The 26,976-nt window shown below is 37.9% G+C and overlaps 1 protein-coding gene across 1 annotated transcript in view; it reads right to left on the bottom strand.

The window, feature by feature from the left end:
* Positions 1-911: 911 nt before the first annotated feature.
* LOC100255802 (isoamylase 3, chloroplastic) overlaps positions 912-26,976 on the bottom strand; it is a 53,639-nt gene continuing 27,574 nt past the window's right edge. The window contains exons 15-23 of the mRNA XM_059734262.1: positions 20,466-20,528; positions 19,384-19,473; positions 19,224-19,296; positions 18,430-18,509; positions 4,966-5,070; positions 4,786-4,884; positions 2,866-2,927; positions 1,864-1,972; positions 912-1,412 (exon numbers count right to left, since the gene is read on the bottom strand). Of these exons, the coding sequence (XP_059590245.1) occupies positions 1,299-1,412; positions 1,864-1,972; positions 2,866-2,927; positions 4,786-4,884; positions 4,966-5,070; positions 18,430-18,509; positions 19,224-19,296; positions 19,384-19,473; positions 20,466-20,528 (795 nt within the window). The 3' untranslated portion in view covers positions 912-1,298. The remainder of the gene's footprint in view (positions 1,413-1,863; positions 1,973-2,865; positions 2,928-4,785; positions 4,885-4,965; positions 5,071-18,429; positions 18,510-19,223; positions 19,297-19,383; positions 19,474-20,465; positions 20,529-26,976) is intronic.

Genomic DNA, 26,976 nt, shown 5'->3' with positions numbered 1-26,976 from the left:
CATGGTTTTAAAAACTGTTTTTGAGCGTTAACCGATCACGGTTCGATTCAGTTAATTGAGTCGGTTAAGAGTTGAATTGAGATTGGACCTGATAAACTGGCGATAGTTCCCTTTTATTTTATATTTAATATTTAATATCTTAATTTTTTGTTGATTATAATTAATATTATGTTTAATATTTAATTTTTATAATTTTTATTTATTTATTACATATTGAAATTTTAATTTATTAAAATTATTGAAAATTTTATAAATTTATTTATTGCAATTGAAATTTATTTATTTAGTTTATTACAAATTTGATATATTTTTACTTTATTTTTATTTTATAATTATTTAAAATTATTGATTTTTTTTATTTTAATTGTATTATTTATTATGAATAATGTGTTAATAACTTTTTGATAATTCGATCATTATTGGCTCATATTTGGATGTAGGGTGATAATGGTTTAATTATTTAATAAATATTAGATTGATTTGTTATTATGAATATATAACATCTTATATTGTGTTAGAGGTATGATATACTATGATTGATGATTTTTACTAAGTAAAAAAATTTGTTAAAAAACTCAACAAAAAAGAAGTAGATGCCATTAAAATTTAGAAAGTTTTTTTTTTTTTTTTAATTTTAATAATATATATTTGTAATGTTATCAATTCAACTGGTTCAATCGCCATCCCAATCAATAAATCGAAAACTAGTAACCTTTTCGATTTAATGACGGATCCAATGCTGAAAACATTACTAACAACACAACATCCCCCTTCAATCTTGATTGGTTAAAGATGGAACTAGCCGCAATGTGGAGGGAAAGCTAGCTGGCAACCATAACCCACTCCACAAAGGTCGGGATAGAAGACCTAGACTATACTTTTGGACCCAGCCCTTGACCGCTTTTACACAATTTCACCCATCAAAAGCAAAAGACGCATCTTATTCAAAGCATACATTCCATGAAGGTGCTACATTACATCATCTGTGCAAAGATGTAATCAACCACATCCTAATACGTATAAAGAGCTACTATCAAACCTGCTCTTATTTAGGTATCATCTCCTCCAATATATTATTCTCATTCATGCTGGTACATGTTTGTTAATGGGTTATCTAAAATTTAAGATGTGAATCTTGGATATTCTCTCATCTGTAGTCACCTTTATTATTACTTGGAAGAGGAAATGTACATCCATATGACAACAACTTCAATTTTGGCCGCCTCTCTGATGTATGGGACAACATCTGAGACATAGCGTTCAGGTGCAATGTTCTATAAGAAGCTTCTACAGTCGATTCATAGCTTTGCTTCAAGAAGAATTGAAGAGTAAGGAGCCACATTGTAAGCGCTTCCAATGCCTGGGACACCTTCAGAGACAAAATCTTTGGGAGACTCCAGATTAGTGTCTACCTGTAATTCAACATCAAGAATACTTCTTCAGAAATTCATGTATAAATGATTAAAAATGAAATAATGGGGGGCTGGAAAATGACACTACACAAAATCAAGGACAAACCATTAATTGAGAAACACCATGGGATCTGAGGAAAAAAATGGTTAATCCTAATCAGTTCTTCCATCACCATAATCATATTATTCACTGACAGGTATAGCTTCATACTTGTAGCTGATTATTCTCTAATTTCATTATCCACACACTGGTCTCTAGTATGGGTGGCTTAGTCCATGTTATGAAGGCCAGAGAATTTCAATTAGAGAGCTGAAGGAAAAGAGGTTAGGGATGTAGAAATGAAGGCCATAAATGCACATTTTTTAAGCACCAAATAATGCACATGCAGGTTAACAAGGTTAAGAAGTGGAAACTTTGTTATATGGACTAGAAGTAGAGAAGAAAACTAACCACTCGGAACCAACGCCTGTTTGCTGGTGGTGAGGGTATTGCAACTTTGACAAAGAAGTCATGAGTGTTGAATGCCAAATATATGTCTCCTCCATTATTTGCATGAAGTCTGCAAATACTAATAGTTCAATAAAGGTGCTTCCTGCTTGTCCTATATGTCTTCACTTATTGTGAAACGTAATATGCAGTATTAGGATGAGTCAGCATGTTGACTCGGTTGGAACTAGCTGGGCAAACCCCAGTAGTTTTACCCCATATTTAGGAACTCCACAAGTGCAGCAAGGGATTAGGAACTGTGAACTCAAGTTATGATAAAACTCAAAATACATATATTTGTACGACCATTTCGGTGGAGTTGAGAACTGCACATTACCATCTCCCATCACAAATAAAATTATAACCTACTTTTATCTCTAGGTAATCTTTAGTAGAAGCAGAAAGCATGTGATATGGTTTCAAGTACATGATATAGTTTAGGTCCCCTGTGTTGTCAGATAATAATGTCCCAGGTATAAGCCAGCTGAAGGGTATTGCATGTGTGAGCTGTGGTCTCTCCTCCTATTGGAACTATCCAAAAGGTGGACAAACTGAATCAAGAACATACAATTAACAGTGACAAACTGGATGCACCCATAGCCATGTTGACAAAGTCCAGTACAGACAATTCTTGGATGTCTGTCAATGTGGTTAAAAGGTTCAATACAGAAGTGTTCTAATGTGAGTACATGATTGAAACAATGAAGACAAGTCTAGTTTCTTTTGAAAACCATATCCTGGACTTAAAAGGCATGTCCATGGGTTCTTGAGGAGAAAAAAGGTACTAGTGTTATTTTCCTGATTCTTAGACTTGAATTGGAGAAGATGACACAAAATAGAACTATCAATAAATCGAAAATAAAGGAAAAAATGAATGTAAGCTCGATCCCATCATGCAATAAAACACTTAGAAGCAGAATTGATTTAGACATCCATGTTTACTTAGCAGCAGAATATATTTCTTACGTGAATGCAAGGAATTTGCTCTCATAATTGTCCCAGTTGTCCTCATGCCATGTCACATCTTTCTGCATAAATTCACAAGCATTAAAAGTAGAGAAACAATGATAGATGATAGACAGGCAACATGCATAAAAATAAAATATGGATCTATAATTAACCAAAAGGATTTCTTCTCTCCCACACCATAGCCACAAATGCTGTGAACTTTATCAATATTCTTCTGGCCATGCATGGAATTCAACTTGCAAGTAACATAAATATTACCTACCAGTAATGTTTCCGCCAATGCAAGAAGAGAGGAAATTATATGGAAATATATAGGGGAACCCAGAGCAAAGAATAAAATGTCTAAATCAGGATTTGAAGTAACATAAATATTACCTACCAGTAATTGTTGAACTCAGGATTTCAACAATTATACCGAGGAACCAAATTTATGGAATTTTCAATATAGATTTCCATTTTGACATTAATTATGGAAAAATCAGTGAAATTTAGTAGCAAAAATAGGGAAATTCTAAATCAAATTCTGGGAAATGTTAATAGAAACATTATTGCATGATTTTGAGGCAAAACATTTCCGAAGAAAACATAATACAAGACAAGTATGGGTATGTGGAGTAAACAAATGTATATTGTTAAGATACATATAATTTAGATGTTTAATCACATAAAGACTAAGAACATGTTTTGGCTATATATACATTTCGTAGGATATTATTTTCAATGGGATGTGATATCATATCCAATCATAATAATATCTCAAGATTGTTTTTGAAAGGACTAAAAATTGGAATAGAAAACATATTTCAGCTTAATATTAAGTTACTTTTCATAGAAAATAAATTACTTTTGGAAATTTGGTATTTAAGAAAAAATGAAGTTTCTCTCATACTTAGCATTAATTAAAGATTTTTACACAGTTTATTTTTCAATAAATAATTTTTATCTTTATTAATAATTAAATGTTTAAATTTTTATAAGTAAAAAATATTACATTTTTGAACCAAAATTTTAATTTTTTTAATTAAAATTGTTTGTTTTGCAAAGTCACTAATATGAAAAAAAAAATATATATATATATATAATAAAATAAAAGAAAATATCTAAGGGAGAAGAATTTATGATCCATGAGATATGTATATCCGTTCTCTCTCCATGAGATTATTAAATCTCAAGCATATGAAATATCAAAAACGGAATGGATATATTGTTTTTCTTATCTTATAGAGTACGAGGTGGAAAAACATACATTATTCTACCCAATCACACATGAGAGGTATATTATCTTAATCCATAGCATATCTAGCATACCAAACATAGCCTAGATGTTGCTCCCATATAGTCCCTCTACTATGATTAAACATCTTAAAAATGGATAACAACACAATTAAATATCTAATAAATGATTAAACATCTGATATAAGTTCATGAAATTTCAAAGTTATCATAGTTTTCCACCAAAAGTACAAGTTTCAAGATTTCCTACATTGGGGTCAAAATTGCACCAGCTCAACTTCAACATTTCTGAAATCCTAAAAATTTACTGGGCTGAATTGTAATTTCTGAAATCCTAAAAATTTACTGGACTGAATTGTACATTGGAAGTTTCTTAAACCAAAACAATTGGTTAAAATTGGAACCTGGACCAGAACCAAAATTTGGATGAAAATTCAGAGAAATTTTAGACCTATGTAGTATATTGAAAAATAAGAAATTACCAAATGTACATCTTAGTACACTCAATGGTTTAAAAATAAAAAGGTCTTGTAGTATTTGGTAATTATGATCACTTGCACCTAAAAAAAAGAAAAGAAATTACCATATAAACACGAGAAAGAGGCTCCAATGGTATGATGGAACTTGTCATAAATTTTAAAAACCATGATCGAATGCAAATACAGAAAGCAGAAAGCGATTTACCTTCTCAAGAAAATTTTCACGTCCAAAAACATGATGCATGCGGCGAAACTTTATCACCTCTTTAAAAAACCGAAAGCGATCCCTCTTCCTTGAATCCAACTGCCTTCCCAAAATGTTACACCATTGGTTATGTTATCCAGACAAAAACTGTGAGAAAGCGAATAGGAAGAATCACTTTACCTGTCCCCACAGAAAATGATTAATAGCAGTATCGTGTCCATAACTGTTATTATTTCCATAGCGAGTGTGCCCATATTCATCACCCATTAGCATCATTGGTGTTCCCTGATAATGAGCAATCAAATAAGTGCATCAAACTCAAAGTAGTCCATTACCATAAAATGATTATTCTTATTTGAAGTGTGTTAGAGCGTTTGATATGTATTGTGGAACCAAATCCTATAAGCTTATACTTTTAGGAAAGTTGGTTATTCAACATGGTATCATAACCTCACTTAGAAGGAGGTCATACGTTCAAACTTCATAACATGTTTATTTCCTCAATCTCTTAAAGCTTCAAGAGGTTACTTTTGTCTCCCAATTTATCAAGTCCATATATAAGCCCAAAGAAGGTTACATGTGAGGGAGGGTGTTAAGAGTACATGCATGATGTACATTGTTGGCCCAAATCCTACAAGCTTGACCTTTTAGGAAAATCGGTTGCTCAACAAAGTGCAATGCCAATACAGTTGAAACCACGTTTTAAATAACAACCACAATAAAGAATGAGGGGAAGAAAGGATGGAAACTAAGCAGACAACCTTCTCAAGGCATTTCACTTGAGTAAAGAAATGGAGAACTCTTATTTCAATCAATGGAGTTTACATCACTTTGACAATTTCTTTGGTGTAACAAATAGGCGGCTAAAAAAATAAAATCAAAATATATGAATGCAAACCCTTTGAGACAGGGATATAAGGCAGAATATCACCATCATGAGGCTTGTTGAATATAATGTATTTATAGTGTATAATCTTTCCTTGTTAATATAGGTCACATGTATGGTAGTTAGGACTCCTAGCCTTGTATATACATATATTTCTCAATTGTAAGTAGATATTACATGAATGAGAATTAAGGTCTTTCTTCTTTCTCTCTCTCTCTCAACATGGTATCAGAGCCAAGGGAGAAAACCTAATTCTTTCCAATTTCCCGTGTCATCAACTCCGGGAAACCTTCCGGTGACCGTGTTTCATTCCAGTCACCTTCCCCATCTCCCAAGACTTTCCGATCAGTCGGATCGTCGTCAGAAAACACTCACCGCGGGCAAAATTTTCCGGCGACGTCTTTTTCCGACACTGACCATACTAGAAGGAGCGCCTGGAGGAGATCTCCAACTTTTGTGAAGGCACTGGAACCAAAAGATCATCCACGCGCCGGCCACGCGCATTTTTCCGTCCGGCGACTGCATCTCACACGCCGGCGCGTGAGGGCCCGTGAGGACTTTCCCGGCCACGCGCCTCCTCCTCCAGCCTCGTCTGACGCCGACTAGCCTTCCTTCATCCCTGGTTGCAGGACCGGAGTACGGGGAAGACAATTGGCATAGGACGTGAGTCTCAAGGCCTTTATCACCTCACCTCGGATTCATCTCCAGCAGTTTGCATTTCCACTGATGCTCCTCTCCTCATTCACAATCGTCTGGGCCACCATAGTCTCTCCAAGTTCCAGAAGATGGTCCCTCGTTTTTCCACTTTGTCATCGCTTCCGTGTGAGTCATGTCAGCTTGGGAAACATACTCATGTCTCGTTCCCAAAGCGTTTGAATAATCAGGCAGAGTCTCCTTTTGAGTTTGTCCACACTAATGTTTGGGGTCCTTGTCGGACTGCGTCTACTTTAGGATTTCAGTATTTTGTCACTTTCATTGATGATTATTCTTGATGTACTTGGTTATTTTTATTGAAAAATCGAGCTGAGTTATTCTCTATTTTCCAGAAATTTTATGCTGAAATCCAAACCCAGTTCAATATTTCTATTCGTGTGTTACGCAGTGACAATGCCAGGGAATATTTTTTAGCCCCATTTACTTCATTTATGTCTCATCATGGGATTCTTCATCAGTCTTCTTGTGCTCATACTCCTCAACAAATTAGGGTAGTTGAACGCAAGAATCGACATCTTGTTGAGATAGCTTGTACTATCCTCCTCCATAGTAATGTTCCTTTTCGTTTTTGGGGGGACGTTGTTCTTACCGCTTGTTATTTGATTAATCATATGCCCTCCTCTGTCTTACACGATCAGATTCCTCACTCCCTTCTCTTCCCTGACCAACCACTTTATTTCCTTCCTCCTTGTGTCTTTGGTTGTACTTGCTTTGTTCATATTCTCACTCCTGGACAGGACAAGCTTTCCGCCAAAGCCATGAAGTGCCTCTTCTTGGGATACTCCAGACTTCAGAAGGGTTATCGTTGTTATTCCCTTGAGACTCATCGATACTTTATCTCCGCTGATGTCACCTTCTTTGAGGACTCACCATTCTTTTCCACCACTTCTGAGTCTCTTCTTGTTTCTGAAGTCTTACCTATTCCCATTGTCTCCCCACCTGATGCTATGCCTCCTTGACCACTTCAGGTTTATCATCGACGCTCTCGTGTCGTTGCTCCTCTCCTTTTTGCTGACTCACTTCCTATCCCTTCGGCTTCACCTGCCCCGGCTCTGCCTTCTCCTAATGACTTACCCATTGCTGTTCGGAAAGGTACTCGCTCTACTCGTAATCCTCATCCTATTTACAATTTTTTGAGTTATCATCGATTATCTTCACCCTATTCTGCTTTTGTTTCTGCTATATCCTCTGTTTCTCTTCCAAAGAGCACCCATGAAGCTCTTTCCCATCCAGGCTGGCGACAGGCAATGGTGGATGAAATGGTTGATCTGCACTCTAATGGCACTTGGGATCTTGTTGTTTTACCCTCTGGTAAATCTACCGTTGGCTATTGTTGGGTCTACGCAGTTAAGGTTGGTCCTGATGGTCATGTTGATCGCCTTAAGGCCCGCTTAGTTGCTAAAGGCTATACTCAGGTTTATGGTTCTGATTATGGTGACACATTCTCTCCTGTTGCCAAGACTGCTTCTGTCCGTTTGCTTCTCTCCATGGCTGCTATGTGTTCTTGGCCTCTTTATCAGTTGGATATTAAAAATGTCTTCCTTCATGGCGATCTTGCCGAGGAAGTTTATATGGAGCAACCTCCTGGTTTTGTTGCTCAGGGGGAGTCTGGTTTAGTGTGCAGGTTACGCCGTTCTCTATATGGCTTGAAACAATCTCCTCGAGCATGGTTTGGCCGTTTTAGTTCTGTTGTTCAAGAGTTTGGCATGCTTTGCAGTACAGCAGACCATTCAGTTTTCTATCATCATAACTCTTTGGGGCAATGTATTTATCTGGTTGTTTATGTGGACGACATCGTCATTACAGGCAGTGATCAGGATGGTATTAAGAAACTAAAGCAACATCTTTTTACCCACTTTCAGACCAAAGACTTGGGGAAACTCAATTATTTCTTGGGAATTGAGATAGCTCAATCCAGTTCTGATGTGGTCATTTCCCAAAGGAAGTATGCTTTAGACATCCTGGAAGAAACCGGTATGTTAGACTGTAAATCGGTAGACACACCTATGGATCCGAATGTCAAACTTGTACCAGGACAGGGGGAGCCTGTAGGAGACCCCGGGAGATATCGACGGCTCGTAGGTAAATTGAACTACCTCACCATTACTCGTCTAGACATTTATTTTCCTGTGAGTATTGTTAGTCAATTCCTACAGTCACCATGTGATAGCCATTGGGATGTCGTAATCCGCATTCTTCGATATATCAAAAGTACACCAGGCCAAGGTGTGTTGTACGAGAACAGAGGTCATACTTAGGTTGTTGGTTACACAGATGCAGATTGAGCTGGCTCACCCACAGATAGACGTTCCACTTCAGGGTACTGTGTTTTTATTGGAGGTAATCTAATATCTTGGAAGAGTAAGAAACAAGATGTAGTGGCCAGATCTAGCGCTGAAGCCGAGTATCGAGCTATGGCTTTGGCAACATGTGAACTCATATGGTTGAGACATCTTCTTCAAGAGTTGAGATTTGGAAAGGATGAACAGATGAAACTCATCTGTGATAACCAGGCCGCATTACATATTGCATCCAATCCAGTCTTTCATGAAAGGACCAAACATATTGAAGTTGACTGTCATTTCATTAGAGAGAAGATCGCATTAGGTTGTGTTGCTACAAGTTTTGTTAATTCAAATGATCAACTAGCAAACATCTTCACTAAATCTCTCAGAGGTCCTAGGATTAAATATATTTGTAACAAGCTTGGTGCATATGACGTATATGCTCCAACTTGAGGGGGAGTGTTGAATATAATGTATTTATAGTGTATAATATTTCCTTGTTAATATAGGTCACATGTATGGTAGTTAGGACTCCTAGCCTTGTATATATATATATTTCTCAATTGTAAGTAGATATTACATGAATGAGAATTAAGGTCTTTCTTCTTTCTCTCTCTCTCAACAAGGCCAAATAAAAGAGAATGGATAGGCATGCGCATGTATATTATAAGAAACAACATATTTATTGGATGAAAAAGAGTTCCAAGGATGAATTATCCTTCAAAACTAGAGGTAACTAGAAGAATACAAGAGAAGAAGAGCCATGAGATCTGAACAACACAAACTGCAAGAACAACAAGCACAATAACTTGGGCATGCCAGAAGTCCCCAAAAAAGGCCTCAAGTGTTGACACACCTTGTTTGTTAGCTGATCTGCAATTTGGTTGGCTGATCTAAGAGCAATTAAAAGGTGCAACTTAACCCTTCAAAAAATCAATATTGTTTACTATTATTCCATTTAATTCCAAGAGTCTCTTTTCTCGGGTCTTCCAAAAACTAACAATGTCCAAGTGAATCATAATAAGATGGTCAAGTCCCGGTGACTTTGACTTATTTAAGCCCTCCAGAAAGGTTAAGATCTCAGCCTCAGTGACTGACCTATGCCCACTGGCTTGGAGAATGTTCTCATCACTTTGCCACAGTAATCTCTGAACACACTCTCAATCCCATGCCTTGAGTTACCCCTGTCAAAGTTTCACTTCAATCCAATGAAGAACAAGTGGCTGCCACTCAATACAAACCTTACCAGAATCTTATATTTGGAATTTCTACATGGAAAACAGTAGAAAATTTTGACAGCCTCTCCATCTGTCAGGATGATAAAAATGCATTCTTATATAGAGTTTTGAGTATGTAAAACTAATCTTTGATTCTAAATTTTGTGATTGAAAAAGTAACATATGTCATCTTGATCAAAAAAGCAAAGTTAGAGTATCCAAGAAAACTTTTTTTAGGAATTTGTTGATACAATTTTCTTTGATAGTGAAATTTTATTATTTTATCTTGTAGGTGAGACTTCTAGAAGAATATTCTAGTAAATCTTTGATAGTGCCATAAACCCTAATTATCAATTTCCCTCCAAAAGTGTAAAAAGGTTTCAACAGAAACCTCTCAGCTGACACCTACAGTCGCTCCTGCTGTTTTTCTCAACAGTAACCCCTTGCAAATTACAGCCCACAGACTTAACAGCAAAAATTACCTTCACTGGTCCCGCTCTGTTCAAATGGTGACATGAAGACATGTAAAGATGGACTATCTCATTGGTGCCAAGAAGCAACTGGAAGAAGAAGACCCTTCTTTTCAGACACGGGATGCCGAAAATTCCATGATCATGGCCTGACTTGCAAACTTGATGGAGAACAATGTTGGGCAAGCTTTTCTTCCATATTTGACTACAAAAGCCATTTGGGATTCCACCAAAAAGAAGTATTTAGATTTGGAAAACACTTCACAACTTTTTGCTTTAACGAATAAGGCCAGAGATTTAAAATGGGAAGATTTAGACATGACAAGATATTTCGATGAGCTCACAAAATTATGGCAAGAGATGGACATATTTAATGACAATGACTGGAGATGTTCTGAAGATGACACTTGTTCTAGGAAGATGGAGGAGAGAGATAGGATTCATGATTTTTTGGCTGGGCTGAATAAAGAACTCAATGAAATGAGGGGGTGATGTCTTGCAACGATACCAGTGCCGAATATTCTAGTGATTTTTTCTGAAGTTAGAAGAGAAGAGAGCAGAAAACGAGTGATGCTCGGAGAGTCAAAGACATTGGCTCCTATATCTAAAGGATCTGCTTTTGCTGCCCATGGAGTACAGAGTTCCAACAAGGGTGATCAGCAGTGGGACATGAGGAAAAATGGTCAACTATTCTTCACACCCACGACAATTGTTGGAGGATACATGAGTAACCTCCAAATTGGAGAGAGAAGGTAAATAGATGAGATTCACTGAGACTGCAGGCAGCGACTAAAAGTGATACTGCAAAAAGGGATGGAGGCAGTACCAGATCCTACCAACTTCCCCTTAGAAAAAGAGCAATTTGTAAAGATGGTTACCCCTGTACAACCATCACAACAGTCCAATACTTCTCTCTTAGTGCAAAAAGGTATTTTTTTGCTGCTCTAAATTCTTTGGTTGAGTTGCATTAATCTTGGATCATCGATTTAGGTGCTACAAACCATATGATAGGTGGTGCAAATTTTTTCTTCATACACCCCCGTCTAGGAAACTTTAAAGTTGTAATTGCAAGGATTAGGACAATAGAAATTGCTTCTAATAATTTTTTAAAATCCATTCTCCATGTCCCAAAATTATCATGCAATCACCTTTCAATTAGTAAACTGCCAAAAGACATGGATTGTATTGTCAAATTCTCGCATGATTTGTGTGAATTTCAAGACCTACATTTAGGGAAGAGGATTGGCAATGCTAGAAAACATAAAGGACTTTGAAAAGAGAGAAAAGGGAGAAACCCTAATTTTTGTTATTAAAAACTGTTGATAATACACATTGGACTTGGGTATATATATACATGTTAGTGGGACCCACAATACAATAAGGAAAGAAAAGGAAAAGTAAATAACTGAAATAAGTGTACACTATCTAACACTCTCCCTCAAGCTAGAGCATATATATTATATGCACCAAGCTTGTTACAAATGTATTTAATTCTAGGACCTCTGAGAGATTTAGTAAAAATATTTGTTAGTTGATCATTTGAATTGACAAAACTAGTAGCCACACATCCTGATGCGATCTTTTCTCTAATGAAGTGACAATCAACTTCAATGTGTTCGGTCCTTTCATGGAAGATTGGATTAGATGCAATATGCAAAGCGGCTTGGTTGTCACAGATGAGCTTCATCTGTTCATCCTTTCCAAATCTCAACTCCCGAAGAAGATGTTTAAGCCATACGAGTTCACATGTTGCCAGAGCCATAACTCAATACTCGGCTTCAGCACTAGATCTGGCCACTACATCTTGTTTCTTACTCTTCCAGGATATTAGGTTACCTCTAATAAAAACACAATACCTGGAAGTGGAACGTCTATCTGTGGGTGAGCCAACCCAATCTGCATCTGTGTAACCAACAACCTAGGTATGACCGCTATTCTCGTACAACACACCTTGGCCTGGTGTGCTTTTGATATATCGAAAAATGCGGATTACAGCATCCCAATGGCTATCACATGGTGATTGTAGGAATTGACTAACAACACTTATAGGAAAAGAAATGTTTGGACGAGTAATGGTGAGGTAGTTCAGTTTACCTACAAGTCGCCGATATCTCTCAGGATCTTCTAAAGGCTCTCCCTGTCCTGGTATAAGTTTGACATTTGAAGCCATAGGAGTGTCTATCGGTTTACAGTCTAAGATAACGGTTTCTTCCAAGATGTCTAAAGCATACTTCCTTTGGGAAAGAACCACACCGGAACTAGATTGAGTTATCTCAATCCCTAAGAAATACTTGAGTTTCCCTAAGTCTTTAATCTGAAAGTGGGTGAAAAGGTGTTGCTTTGGTTTCTGAATGTCATTCTGATCACTGCCTGTAATGACGATGTTGTCCACATAAACTACCAGATAAATACATTGCCCCGAAGAGTTATGATGATAGAAAACGGAATGGTCTGCTGTACTGTGAAACATGCTAAACTCCTGAACAACAGAACTAAAACGGCTAAACCATGCTCGAGGAGATTGTTTCAAGTCATATAGAGAACGACGTAACCTGCATACTAAACCAGACTCCCCCTGAGCAACAAAACCAGGTGGTTGCTCCATATAAACTTCCTCAGCAAGATCCCCATGAAGGAAAACATTTGTAATATCTAACTGATAAAGAGGCCAAGAACGCATAACAGCCATGGAGAGCAATAGACGAACAAAAGTTATCTTGGCAACAGGAGATAAAGTGTCACCATAATCAGAACCATAAACCTGAGTATAGCCTTTAGCAACTAAGCGGGCCTTAAGGCGATCAACCTGACCATTAGGGCCAATCTTAACTGTGTAGACCCAACGACAACCAACTGTAGATTTACCAGAGGGTAAAACAACAAAATCCCAAGTGTCATTGGAGTGTAAAGCAGCCATTTCATCTACCATTGTTTGTAGCCAGCCTGGATGGGAAAGAGCCTCAGGGGTGCTCTTGGGAAGAGAAACAGAAGATATAGCATAAACAAATGCAGAATAGGGTGAAGATAATCGATGGTAACTCAAAAAATTGTAAATGGAATGAGGATTACGAGTAGATCGATTACCTTTCCGAAAAACAATGGGTAAGTCAGCAGAAGGAGGCAAAACCGGGGCAGGAGAAGCCGAAGGGATAGGAAGTGAGTCAACAGGTACCTCGACCAAAGAAGGAGGAACAACGACACGATGATGACGATGATAAACCTGAAGTGGGCGAGAACGCACTGCATCAGGTGGAGAGATAATGGGAAGGGGTAAGACTTCAGAAACAGGAAGAGACTCAGAGGTGGAGAAGAATGGTGAGTCCTCAAATAAGGTGACATCAGCGGAGAAAAAGTAGCGATGAACGATAACCCTTTTGAAGTCTGGAGTATCCCAAGAAGATGCATTTTGTGGCTTTGGCAGAAAGTTTGTCCTATCCAAGAGTGAGAATATGAACAAAGCAAGTACAACAAAAAACACGAGGAGGAAGGAAATAAAGTGGTTGATCGCGGGCGGTCTCAAGATCTGGACAGAGGCCAATAAGCGTAAGAACCATGAAGAACTTGTCAATCTGTATTCGTTAATCCCCAACATCAATAGTAAGAGGCATCACGATCAAGAATTCCTCCTTAAGAAAGACAATTTGGTCAATATAAGTAGATAAATCCATGTCTTGTTGTCTGACATTGACAATAGAAGAAGCCACCTTATAAAGACGTTGGATATCATTCATGTATAGCCCTTTCGCCTGATTCAAAAATTTAAAGCATGTTTTGTAGGCCCGAAGATGAAACAGAATCTTAGGATCAACTGATTGCCATAACACACTACATAATTGTGCATCTATCTTCCTCCATTGTATTCTGTCAACCTCAGGGATATCTGCCTCCTGCGTAACAAGGTGATCCTCATAACCTTGACCCATAAACCAAAGCTCCACAGAGGCAGACCAAGACAAATAATTTTCATTGCCAACTAATTTCTCCGAAGTAATCATAGGAGATCCAGATATAACAGAGGAAAAAATGGAACTTTTAGTAGTCATATCTACTTATCTGGAGAATGAAATATGTTTGGATCAAAGAGAGCCCTAATACGATTTCAGATCGTGGCTGAAAGAAGAAAAACCGAGGATCCGCGGCTGTGAGAGACCAAATAGTAAAGAAAAACAAATGTGGCACTACTGGAAGGATAGAAGAACACTTCCTAAGACACGTGCAGGGCTCGGGGTGGAGAGGAAGTCACCTGAGGTCGCCGGAAAGGCTGTTTAAAGGGCTGACGGAGACAAAAACCCAAAAAAATGCACTTGCAAGGCTCGGATGGCAAAAGCACAGATGGAGATTGGCTAGACAGCGTCAGGCAAGGCTGGAGGTGGAAGCGTGTTGCCAGAAAGTGCTCCATGCGCTGGCCCGTGAGGTTCAAGCTGCCGGAGAATAAATGCGAGTGGCCGGCGCGTGACCGATATTCTCCCTTTGGTGCTTTGACAAAACTTGAAGATCTCTTCCTTGCGCACCTGATGATATGGTTGGTGTCAGAAAAAAACTTCGCCGGAAAAAGTCGTCGGAAATGTCACCGGCAGTGAGGGTTTTCTGACGGCGATACGGTTAACCGGAAAGCTTTAGGAGATGGGAAAGGTGACCGGAATGAAACATGGTCACTGAAAGGTTTCCCAAAATTGATTCACGGATAAATCGGAAATAATTAGGTTTTTTTTCTCCCTAAGCTCTGATACCATGTGAAAAGAGAGAAAAGGGAGAATCCCTAATTTTTGTTATTAAAAACTATTGATAATACACATTGGACTTGGGTATATATATACATGTCAGTGGGACCCACAATACAATAAGGAAAGAAAAGGAAAAGTAAATAACTGAAATAACTGTACACTATCTAACAAAAACTATACTACTATGTGAAGGATGTCAATATGAATAAACATGATCAAATTGTTAGTTGTAATTCTCCATTTGTGTCTAGAAATAATGCTATGGTACCATAGATTAAGCCATCCAAGCTTTCTATATTTATAGACTCCGTTTCCTTCTTTGTTTAAAAAAAAAACTTGTTAATTTGCAATGTAAAGCGTGTTAGTTAGCTAAGCATTCTTGTATTTTTTTTTTAATCCTTTTTGGCCTTACAAAGTGTCAAAACCATTAGCTATGATACACAACTATATTTGGGGTCCTTCACTGTTTCAAAACACTCATGGAAAAAAATGGATTATTACTTTTGTTGATGATCACACTCGTTTATGTTGGGCATACCTATTGAAGGATCAATTTGATGCTGAACAAATTTTTAAAAATTTTCATTCCATGATCCAAAATTAGTTTCAAACAAAAAATACAATTTTTTCATATTGATACTGGAAAGAAATATTTTAATTCAATACTTGGGGAATCACAACAAAATGGAATTGTTGACCATAAAAATCGTCATCTTCTTGATGTTTCCTATGGTCTCATGTCTTCAATGAACATTTTCAAACAACTCTAGTTTGATGCTATTCTTACCACTTTGCACTTGATAAACCGAATGTCCTCTTGAGTTCTCCGGTACCAAACATCCCTAAATACTCTCCTTCAGTTTTTTCCCTAAACAAGAGTCACCACTTCGATTCTTAACCACTTTGACGTCCATGTTCATCCTCATGATGTAATATCCCAAAGCCTTAAAATGTATTTTCTTGGGATACTCTACCACACAAAAAGGATATTGATGTTATTCTCCTACAAAACATAAGTACTTTGTTTTAATGAATGTCACTTTCTTTGAGCAACAACTTTCTTATCCTCAAAATTCCCTTTAGGGGGAGAATTCAAGATAAAGGAATTTTTAGGATACATCTCTACCAACACCAATCATGCCTTTATCTTCTACTAAGTCTCCTTTACCTTTAGATATTCCAATTTTGTCCTCTTCATCAAACCCACCAGAGTTGATGAACACCTATAAGCAATAACACTTCTTCCTTAGAGGGAGAATTACAACCACAACCTAAGTTACTGGTTTATTCATGTCGAAATAATTCTCAAAGGGTGGAAAACTCCGTGGACTCTTAGCATGGTTAGGAGGATTCAAACTGAGTATAGGCACACATTTTTTCAAGCCCAATCCCAATCCTAATTTTGCAATAAATGATCTTGATGTTTCCATATCAATGAGAAAAGGTGTTGGATCTCGCACTCAACACCCAATCTCTAACTATGTATCTTATAGTCATCTGTCACCTTCTTTCCATGTATTTGCCACTAACCTTTCAGATATTGAAATTCCAAGAAATGTGGAAGAAGCCTTAAAAGTTTCTGAACGAAGGAAAGTGATGATAGAACAAATAAAAGGTCTTGAAAAAATTGGAAAGTGAAAACTAGTGAAAAGGCAAAAAGGAAATACCCAAGTTGGATGCAAATGGGTTTTCACTATGAAGTATAATTCCAATGGCTTGGTTGAAAGATATAAGGCCATACTTGTAGCAAAAGGGTTCACATAGACACTTGGTATCGATTATCAAGAGATGTTTGCTCCAATTGCTAGGCCCTACATAGTTTGGATTCTTCTATCCTTGGTTGCCAACTTAGATTGGCCTTTTCAACAACTAGATGTTAAGAATGCCTTTCTAATGGGGATCTCAAGGAAGAAGCATACATGGACTTACCACCAGATTTTGATGAAGCTAGAAGAGATGGACAAGGTTGAAGCTATTATTAAAAGAATTTAAAAGTTTCAAATGGTGGTCCTATAAAGCTTTGTTGTGACAACAAAGTTGCCATAAGTATTTCTATAATCTAGTGCATCATGATCATACTAAACATGTTGAGGTAGATAGACATTTTATTAAGGAAAAGATTGAAAAAGGAATTATTTGCATGTCATACGTCCCTACATCCGAGCAGGCTAGTGATTTGCTGACAAAAGGTCTTGGAAGACCAGCATTCAAAAACTTGGCAGACAAGCTGGGAATGCTCAATGTTTTTTGCCTAGCTAGAGGGGGAGTGTTGTGGATTCCGTTTTTTGATTTATCTCAAATCTTTTAATGATCTATTTGTTAGGTTGTTGTCCTTTTTTTAGGAGTTTAAATTTGAAACGGTTCATCTCTAGAATAAAGGATTTTGTTTAGGTCTTCTATCAGTAACTGAGTTTATTTATTCAGTAGTTTTTTCTTCCTTTTTTGAATTGAATAATAGTGCATTAGTTTTTCCCTTTCTGCATTCAATCACAAGATCTATAATTTTGGTTTATTTGAACACAAGAGCACTAAATGAAGTAATAGCTCAAAAACTTCCAAAATGAGTTTGTCACTACATAAAAGCACCATAGATTCAACCTCATAGTTTTTCATTTTTTAAGCGGAAGTCTAAATGAGAGGTTTTTATCCCATATGCTTCATTTAGACCTTAGCTATTAAGGAAGGGATAAGGCTACAAAAGAAGAAAGAAAATGCAAAAAGAGAAAAAAAATTTGAAATAATTTTTTTCCAGTTTCTCCTAATTATTTAATTTTTAAATTACAGAATGACATTTTGTAAATGCATAATTTTTTTAATAATTTTCAATAAATTTAAATTAATATATTTTAAATTTCTCATTCTCTATATAAAAGGAAATAAAGTTGGAGAATTATGATAGAAAAAAATGAGCTTAAACTTATTTTTATTTTCCTAATTTTCTTAACTTTCTCCTCATTTTTTTTTTCTCAAACTTTCATTGCTCCAAATGGAGCCTTAGTCAAGAAGGAAAATACCCCTATGCTCTTTACCAACAAGTCTTTGTTTAAGTTGCAATGCTTCACCATAAGGTGGTGAATTTAGAATAATAACCAATGAATTATTGTCAATACAAATAATTCATTCACACGTGCAACTAAACCAGCAAAAATCAACACATGAATCAATGCATTGAAGTCACTCGATCAACTACATTAGAAAGCACAAAATTTGAAATGGAGTTCAAGTTAGTAAGGGAGAGGGGAACCAGAGGGAGATAGATTGCTAAAGGAATGTACACCATTTGAAGCTTGTTCATGTAGCAATAAAGGAGTGCATGATGCATGAACATTGACTTTCAGATTCATTTACCTGGGAACACATTAATGCCAAGTGGAAATTCTTCATTTGCCGGGAACGTAAAGCTTTAATTTTAGCATCAGCAGTTTCTCCTGTTCAATAAATAAAGAAATGGAAAAACTTTCTGACTTGAGACATGGAATCATTAAGCTAATTAGAAATTAATGCTGAATCCTCAAAATATTTAGGATCTAATGCTTTGTCTTTGCTGGGAAACTAATACAGGATCATCAGATAGACACAGATAAAAACACCTAAAACACATGGCAGGTTTTAAGTCCTGTTAGTTAGAAAAATGCCTACAAGCCATTTTTCCCCTTTTAGTAGTACACTTCTTTTTTACTGTGACATATCAAAATGAAGAAATATAAGTTAATTCGGTTTTGTAATGGTGAGTTTTCAGTAAAATTGCTCAAGATTGTCTGATCTGTAATGCACTTTTGCCTTGATATTATAATGTAGTGTACATGAATGTTAATATATAAGACATCAATACTCATCTCATTGTTGAATATATATCTTTGGTAAAATTTTAATATTACTTCCGTGAATAATTTAGATCTATTTCACTACTAAGCATAATACCACATATCAGCAGATACATGGTTGCATCAAAACCAATTGCATTGTATGAAACTGATTCATAAACCATAGTTATTCCACTGCATGCTTATAATATAACAGCACAGGTACCAAAATAATTACTTCACTTATTTAGAGCTCCAGATAGAGGTGTTTCAGTCTTCAGACCTTCAAAAGAATTAATGAAAAGAAATTAAGATGCAAGTAGCACACAGGGTCCTTACCTTCAAAACCACAATTCCAGCTAAAATTATCATTAGTTCCATCCTTTCCACCCTCTCCATTAGCATTATTGTGCTACAACAAAACCAACAATTAATACAAAGACTGCACACTACAGAACCCACTGAAAACAAAATGAAAAAAATGTCTGCCTGAAACTACCTTAGAATTGTATGACACAAGGTCGTACAATGTAAACCCATCATGTGCAATAACAAAATTTACACTGTGGTATGGTTTGCGCTTATTCACCTGCAAAATAGGTAGAGAATTATACTAACGTGTATGTATGTACATATATATTGAGTAAAGATGATAGTTCATTTTGAAAAACACATGATCTACCATCTTGACGCTGTGATGGATTGTGTCTAAATGAATTTATGGTTGTGTTACTGAGGGAAAAGATGAAATTTTTTTCTATTAATCTAACTCATTTAAATGTGCACATGGTTGTTGTTAAATATATACATGAGTAAGGCTAGGATTCAAGGCTAAAAACTAGAAAGAGAAAATGGAGGAAAATATCTGTAAAATTCCTATAGATAATTTACAGCTAAAGAATATCTGTATAATGGCATAAGAAGTTCTTAAAAAAAAAAAAAGAACAGTACTTAACAAGACTCCAGATGGAATCAGGCAGTGGAAAAAAATTCATGCAACAATGCTAACTAAGGCTTTGTTGAGCAATTGTAGGGAGAAGTATGAAATGGGTGCTTTATATGTATTTTCACATGGTAGGATATTCAGGATGGATGGGAATACTCATAAAGAGATGCTTATGACGGATTACAGAAAGAAATGTCTTAATTGGATATACATGAACATGCAATAGTTATTTGGTCAATGTCAGTTATTTCTTAACAGGTCAAGCTTTCCAAATTCCAAATATATAATTTGGATTTTTGACCCTTCCTTTGGATTGAATGTGAAAACCATTCTGCCTTAATCTGTAAAGGTACTGAAGTATAGGGAAATGCAACATCACATAGAGCCCCAAGGTCAATAATGAACCTCATTTCCATGTCCATATTTATAAGCCAAACTGATCCCTAAATAGTTACAATTGAAAAAAAAAATATAGAAAATTGAAGCCAAAGTTTTATGACACATGGAACAATTAATAATCTATAAATTTTTAAGCTTATTACTGCAAATTTTTTAATCTCCAAAATAAAATATGCAAAGGCAAAATTACATAGTGATAACACAATCATGACAGTTAAGACATTGGTAATTCTTACTTTGTATAGGTCGGAAGATCCAGCAACACGAGTGGCAAAATTCCCCTTAGTACCTGGGTCCCCCTATGTTATGCAAAACTTAAAAACAAATTAGTTATAATCATAAAAAAGAAAGAGAACAGTCACAAAATTAGCAAAACTAAAACATTCCAGCAAAAAGTTAAATATAAATTTCAAAATTTTGATCAAAATGCTCCAGTTTTATTGACTGAACCAGAGCCAGACCCAACTATTGAGTCAACTTTATGAATCAGTATATGAACTACCAAAATTTATGGTTATTGCATGACAGGCTCTCAACCAATGTCAACACTAAACAAATTTCTGCCAAAATCTTGTCATCCAAGACTGATCTCACACAGATAAGGGGTGTCCAAAACAACTTTATGCTACTACAAATTTTAGAACCATGAATAGATAAAAATACTGTTGAGAGAGAGAGAAAGGAGAAAAAAACCTTATTTCTCATTCATGTAATATCTACTTACAATTGAGAGATATATATATACAAGGCTAGGAGTCCTAACTACCATACATGTGACCTATATTAACAAGGAAAGATAATATACTATAAATACATTATATTTAACACTCCCCCTCAAGCTGGAGCATATACGTCATATGCACCAAGCTTGTTACAAATATATTTAATCCTAGGACCTCTGAGAGATTTAGTGAAGATGTCTGCTAGTTGATCATTTGAATTGACAAAACTTGTAGCAACACATCCTGATGCGATCTTCTCTCTAATGAAATGACAGTCAACTTCAATATGCTTGGTCCTTTCATGAAAGACTGGATTGGATGCAATATGTAATGCGGCCTGGTTATCACAGATGAGTTTCATCTGTTCATCCTTTCCAAATCTCAACTCCTGAAGAAGATGTCTCAACCATATGAGTTCACATGTTGCCAAAGCCATAGCTCGATACTCGGCTTCAGCGCTAGATCTGGCCACTACATCTTGTTTCTTACTCTTCCAAGATATTAGATTACCTCCAATAAAAACACAGTACCCTGAAGTGGAACGTCTATCTGTGGGTGAGCCAGCCCAATCTACATCTGTGTAACCAACAACTTGAGTATGACCTCTGTTCTCGTACAATACACCTTGGCCTGGTGTACTTTTGATATATCGAAGAATACGGATCACGGCATCCCAATGGCTATCACATGGTGACTGTAGGAATTGACTAACAACACTCACAGGAAAAGAAATGTCTGGACGAGTAATGGTGAGATAGTTCAATTTACCTACGAGCCGTCGATATCTCTAGGGGTCTCCTAAAGGCTCCCCCTGTCCTGGTACAAGTTTGACATTCGGGTCCATAGGTGTGTCTACCGGTTTACAGTCTAACATACCGGTTTCTTCCAGGATGTCTAAAGCATACTTCCTTTGGGAAAGGACCACACCAGAACTGGATTGAGCTATCTCAATTCCCAAGAAATACTTGAGTTTCCCCAAGTCTTTGGTCTGAAAGTGGGTAAAAAGATGTTGCTTTAGTTTCTGAATACCATCCTGATCACTGCCTGTAATGACGATGTCGTCCACATAAACAACCAGATAAATACACTGCCCCAAGGAGTTATGATGATAAAAAACTGAATGGTCTGCTGTACTGCGAAGCATGCCAAACTCTTGAACAACAGAACTAAAACGGCTAAACCATGCTCGAGGAGATTGTTTCAAGCCATATAGAGAACGGCGTAACCTGCACACTAAACCAGACTCCCCCTGAGCAACAAAACCAGGAGGTTGCTCCATATAAACTTCCTCGGCAAGATCACCATGGAGGAAGGCATTTTTAATATCCAACTGATAAAGAGGCCAAGAACACATAGCAGCCATGGAGAGAAGCAAGCGGACAGAAGCAATCTTGGCAACAGGGGAGAATGTGTCACCATAATCAGAACCATAAACTTGAGTATAGCCTTTAGCAACTAAGCGGGCCTTAAGGCGATCAACCTGACCATCAGGACCAACCTTAACTGCATAGACCCAACGACAACCAACTGTAGATTTACCAGAGGGTAAAACAACAAGATCCCAAGTGTCATTAGAGTGCAGAGCAGTCATTTCATCCACCATTGCCTGTCGCCAGCCTGGATGGGAAAGAGCTTCATGGGTGCTCTTTGGAAGAGAAACAGAGGATATAGCAGAAACAAAAGCAGAATAGGGTGAAGATAATCGATGATAACTCAAAAAATTGTAAATAGGATGAGGATTACGAGTAGAGCGAGTACCTTTCCGAACAGTAATGGGTAAGTCATTAGGAGAAGGCAGAGCCGGGGCAGGTGAAGCCGAAGGGATAGGAAGTGAGTCAGCAGGTGCCTCAGGAAAAGGGAGAGGAGCAACGACACGAGGGCGACGATGATAAACCTGAAGTGGTCGAGGGGGCATAGCATCAGGTGGGGAGACAATGGGAATGGGCAAGACTTCAGAAACAGGAAGAGACTCAGAAGTGGTGGAAAAGAACGGTGAATCCTCAAAGAAGGTGACATCAGCGGAGATAAAGTATCGATGAGTCTCAAGGGAATAACAACGATAACCCTTCTGAAGCCTGGAATAGCCCAAGAAGAGGCACTTCATGGCTTTGGCGGAAAGCTTGTCCTGTCCAGGAGTGAGAATATGAACAAAGCAAGTACAACCAAAGACACGAGGAGGAAGGAAATAAAGTGGTTGGTCAGGGAAAAGAAGGGAGTGAGGAATCTGATCGTGTAAGACAGAGGAGGGCATACGATTAATCAAATAACAAGCGGTAAGAACAGCGTCCCCCCAAAAGCGAAAAGGAACGTGACTATGGAGGAGGAGAGTACGAGCTGTCTCAACAAGATGTCGATTCTTGCGTTCAGCTACCCCATTTTGTTGAGGAGTATGAGCACAAGAAGACTGATGAAGAATCCCATGATGAGACATAAACGAAGTAAATTGGGCTGAAAAATATTCCCTGGCATTGTCACTGCGTAACACACGAATAGAAATATTGAACTGGGTTTGGATTTCAGTATAAAATTTCTGGAAAATAGAGAATAACTCAGCTCGATTTTTCATTAAAAATAACCAAGTACATCGAGAATAGTCATCAATGAAAGTGACAAAATACTGAAATCCTAAAGTAGACGCAGTCCGACAAGGACCCCAAACATCAGTGTGGACAAGCTCAAAAGGAGACTTTGCCCGATTATTCAAACGCTTTGGGAACGAGACACGAGTATGTTTCCCAAGCTGACATGACTCACACGGAAGCGACGACAAGGTGGAAAAACGAGGAACCATCTTCTGGAACTTGGAGAGACTAGGGTGGCCCAGACGATTGTGAATGAGGAAAGGAGCATCAGTGGAAATGCAAACTGCAGGAGATGAATCTGAGGTGAGGTGATAGAGGCCTTGAGACTCACGTCCTATGCCAATCGTCTTCCCCGTACTCCGATCCTGCAAGGTCACAAATTTATCAGAAAAGGTAATAGAGCAATTAAGAGTACGAGTGATTTTGCTGATGGAAATAAGATTAAAAGGACATTCAGGAGTATAAAGGACAGAAGTGAGAGGTAGAGAAGGCAGAGGAAGGGCCAAACCAATACCTTTAGCCACAGTTTGAGAACCATTAGCTAAGGTAACAGTAGGTAAATCAGAAGTAGTAGTAATAGAGGAGAAAAGATCCTTATTACCAGATAGGTGATCAGATGCTCCAGAATCTAGAATCCAGGGTCCAAGAGAAGATGTGTGGGTAAGGCAGGCAGAGGCATTACCAGGCTGGGCAACAGAGGCAATAGAAGCCTGAGATGTCTGAGATGCGGAGGAGCTCGGAGTCTGAGGCAGCGGAGAATCAGAGGACTGGGCCATATGGGCAGTGCGAGGAGGTCTTCCATGTAACTGATAGCAACGATCGCGAGTGTGGCCAAGTTTATTGCAATAGGTGCAATGAGGACGTTGGCCTCTACCTCGGGTACCACTGCGTCCTCCTCGAGAGGTAGTTTGAGAAACTAACACAGAAGAATCTGAAGCGCTATCAGATGGCAAAGTCTGAGTGGACGAGATACGGAGGAGGCGAGCAAACACATCATCCAAGGACGGAACTGATGAACTACCAAGAATCTGATCACGAATAGGCTCAAGATCCGGACGGAGGCCAATAAGAGTAAGGACCATGAAGAACTTGTCAAGCTGTGTTTGTTGAGCCCCAACATCAGGAGTAAGAGGCATCACAGTCAAGAACTGCTCCTTAAGAGAGGCAATCTGACCAATATAAGTAGATAGATCCAAGTCCTGTTGGCTGAGATGGACAATAGCAGAAGCCACCTTATAAAGACGCTGGATATCATTCGTGTATAATCCTTTGGCCTGAGTCCAAAATTTAAAACAAGTTTTATAGGCCTGAAGATGAAGAAGAATCCGGGGATCAACCGATTGCCATAATACACTACATAACTGTGCATCGATCTTCCTCCACTGTACGCGGTCAACCTCAGGGATATCTGCCTCTTGGGTAACCAAGTGATCCTCATATCCTTGACCCATAAACCAAAGTTCAACAGAGGCAGACCAGGAGAGATAATTCTCACTGCCAACCAATTTCTCTGAGGTAATCAGAGGAGATCCAGAGAGAACAGAGGTAAAGATCTGATTTTTGGTGGTCATATTCACGTATTTGGATCGAAGAGAGCCCTAATACGGCTTCAGATTGCGGCGTGGCACCACCGAAAAAGGGAGACGGCCTCAGATCGCGACGTGGTACCACCAGAAAGGTAGAAGAACACTTCCCAAGGCACGTGCAGGGATTGGGGTGGAGAGAAAGTAGCCGGAACTTCGCCGGAAGGCTGTTTGGAGGGCTGACGGAGACAAAAATCCCCAAAAGAGGTACGTGCAGGGCTCGGATGGGAGAACCAGGTAGGTAGGGATGCTGGTCGGCGGCAGGCGAGGCTGGAGGAGGAGGCGCGTCACCGGAAAAGGCCTCACGCGCCGGCGCGTGAGATTCAGTCGCCGGTAGTAGAAGTGCGCGTGGCCGGCGCATGGAAGGTTTTCTGGCTCCGATGCTTTTGAGAAAGTTGGAGATCTCCTCCAAGCGCTCCTCTTGGTGTGGTCGGTGTCGGAAAAAGACGTCGCCGGAAAGTTCGCCGGAAAGTTCGCCGGAAAATTTCGCCGGCAGTGAGTGGTTTCTGACGACGATCCGAAAGTATTGGGAGATGGGGAAGGTGACCGGAATGAAACACGGTCACCGGAAGGTTTCCCGGAGTTGATGACACGGGAAATAGGAAAGAATTAGGTTTTCTTCCTTGGCTCTGATACCATGTTGAGAGAGAGAGAAAGGAGAAAAAAACCTTATTTCTCATTCATGTAATATCTACTTACAATTGAGAGATATATATATACAAGGCTAGGAGTCCTAACTACCATACATGTGACCTATATTAACAAGGAAAGATAATATACTATAAATACATTATATTTAACAAATACAAATGATAGCACTGTGGAAGCTTCAGACATTAAGACAAAGACAGCAGCCAACTTGTTCTTCTGGGCTACCTTTTATTTTGTTACCCAATAAGTCTTCTGTGGTTGTTTGGTGTCCTTTCTCTTTGGTGAAGTTCTTGCAATGGTGGTGTGGGAGTACCATTATACTACACCAGTGACCTTGGAGTTCTTCAAAATTGGAAATAAAGAAAAATTACATGATTTCACTTAATACACATTTGGGTTACGAATTGGCAATTTCCTAAAATTTAGGAAATTTTAATCATATTCGTCCTTGAAAAGTTGTCTGTGAGCATGAAGTCATGCTGGTTTTATTTTCTAGTTCACAATTATGTAGAATTTATTTTGCTTAATCTAGAGTTCAAATAAAAAGAGATGTATAGACATGCCCATTATACACACATTTAATACAATTAAACACCTAGAATATTCAGCACAACTGTTTCAAACACATTTTGTCCTTAACATCAAATCATATTTGTGGAGGAAGTGTTTGAAAAAATGTAAAGTGCCCTTGCTTCAAAACATGATTTAGCATAACCTACAATACCTTATTTGATACTCTTCTTATAGTGTTTATAATAGAACCAACACCAACTCGCCAACCACTTAAAGACCACCCTACATGTAGCCCTCACAACCATTGGATGCCAATTTTCACATGAATCTAGGCATGATAGTACTTTCCACAAGATTCTGATATTTTTTTTTATCAGACCATGATTAGCTGACGACACCTTACTTTTTTGCAATCCTTGTCCAGATCAGTAGACCTATACGAGTTGAGTTTTGTTAACGTTTGAGGCTTCTTCAAGATTGGAAGTTAACTTGTACAAAAGTGAAATAATTCTAGTAAGATAGGTCCAGGGTGAGGAAAGTTCATGCCACTTGTTTAAACCTGCATTTGGGAGCTCTTTTTAAGAGAGGTTTTTAAAAAGGTTTACTCTATGGAAAGGACAACACCTCTCAAAAGGTACAAGATCTTTGCTAAAAATTAGCAATTGGCCTATTTATTTCAGATCCCTTTTTGTTGTA

Source organism: Vitis vinifera, chromosome 18, assembly GCF_030704535.1.
Source record: "Vitis vinifera cultivar Pinot Noir 40024 chromosome 18, ASM3070453v1".
NCBI classification, from domain to species: Eukaryota; Viridiplantae; Streptophyta; class Magnoliopsida; order Vitales; family Vitaceae; genus Vitis; species Vitis vinifera.
The sequence above is the reverse complement of the archived record's forward strand: the minus strand, read 5'-3'. Positions and strand labels throughout refer to the sequence as shown.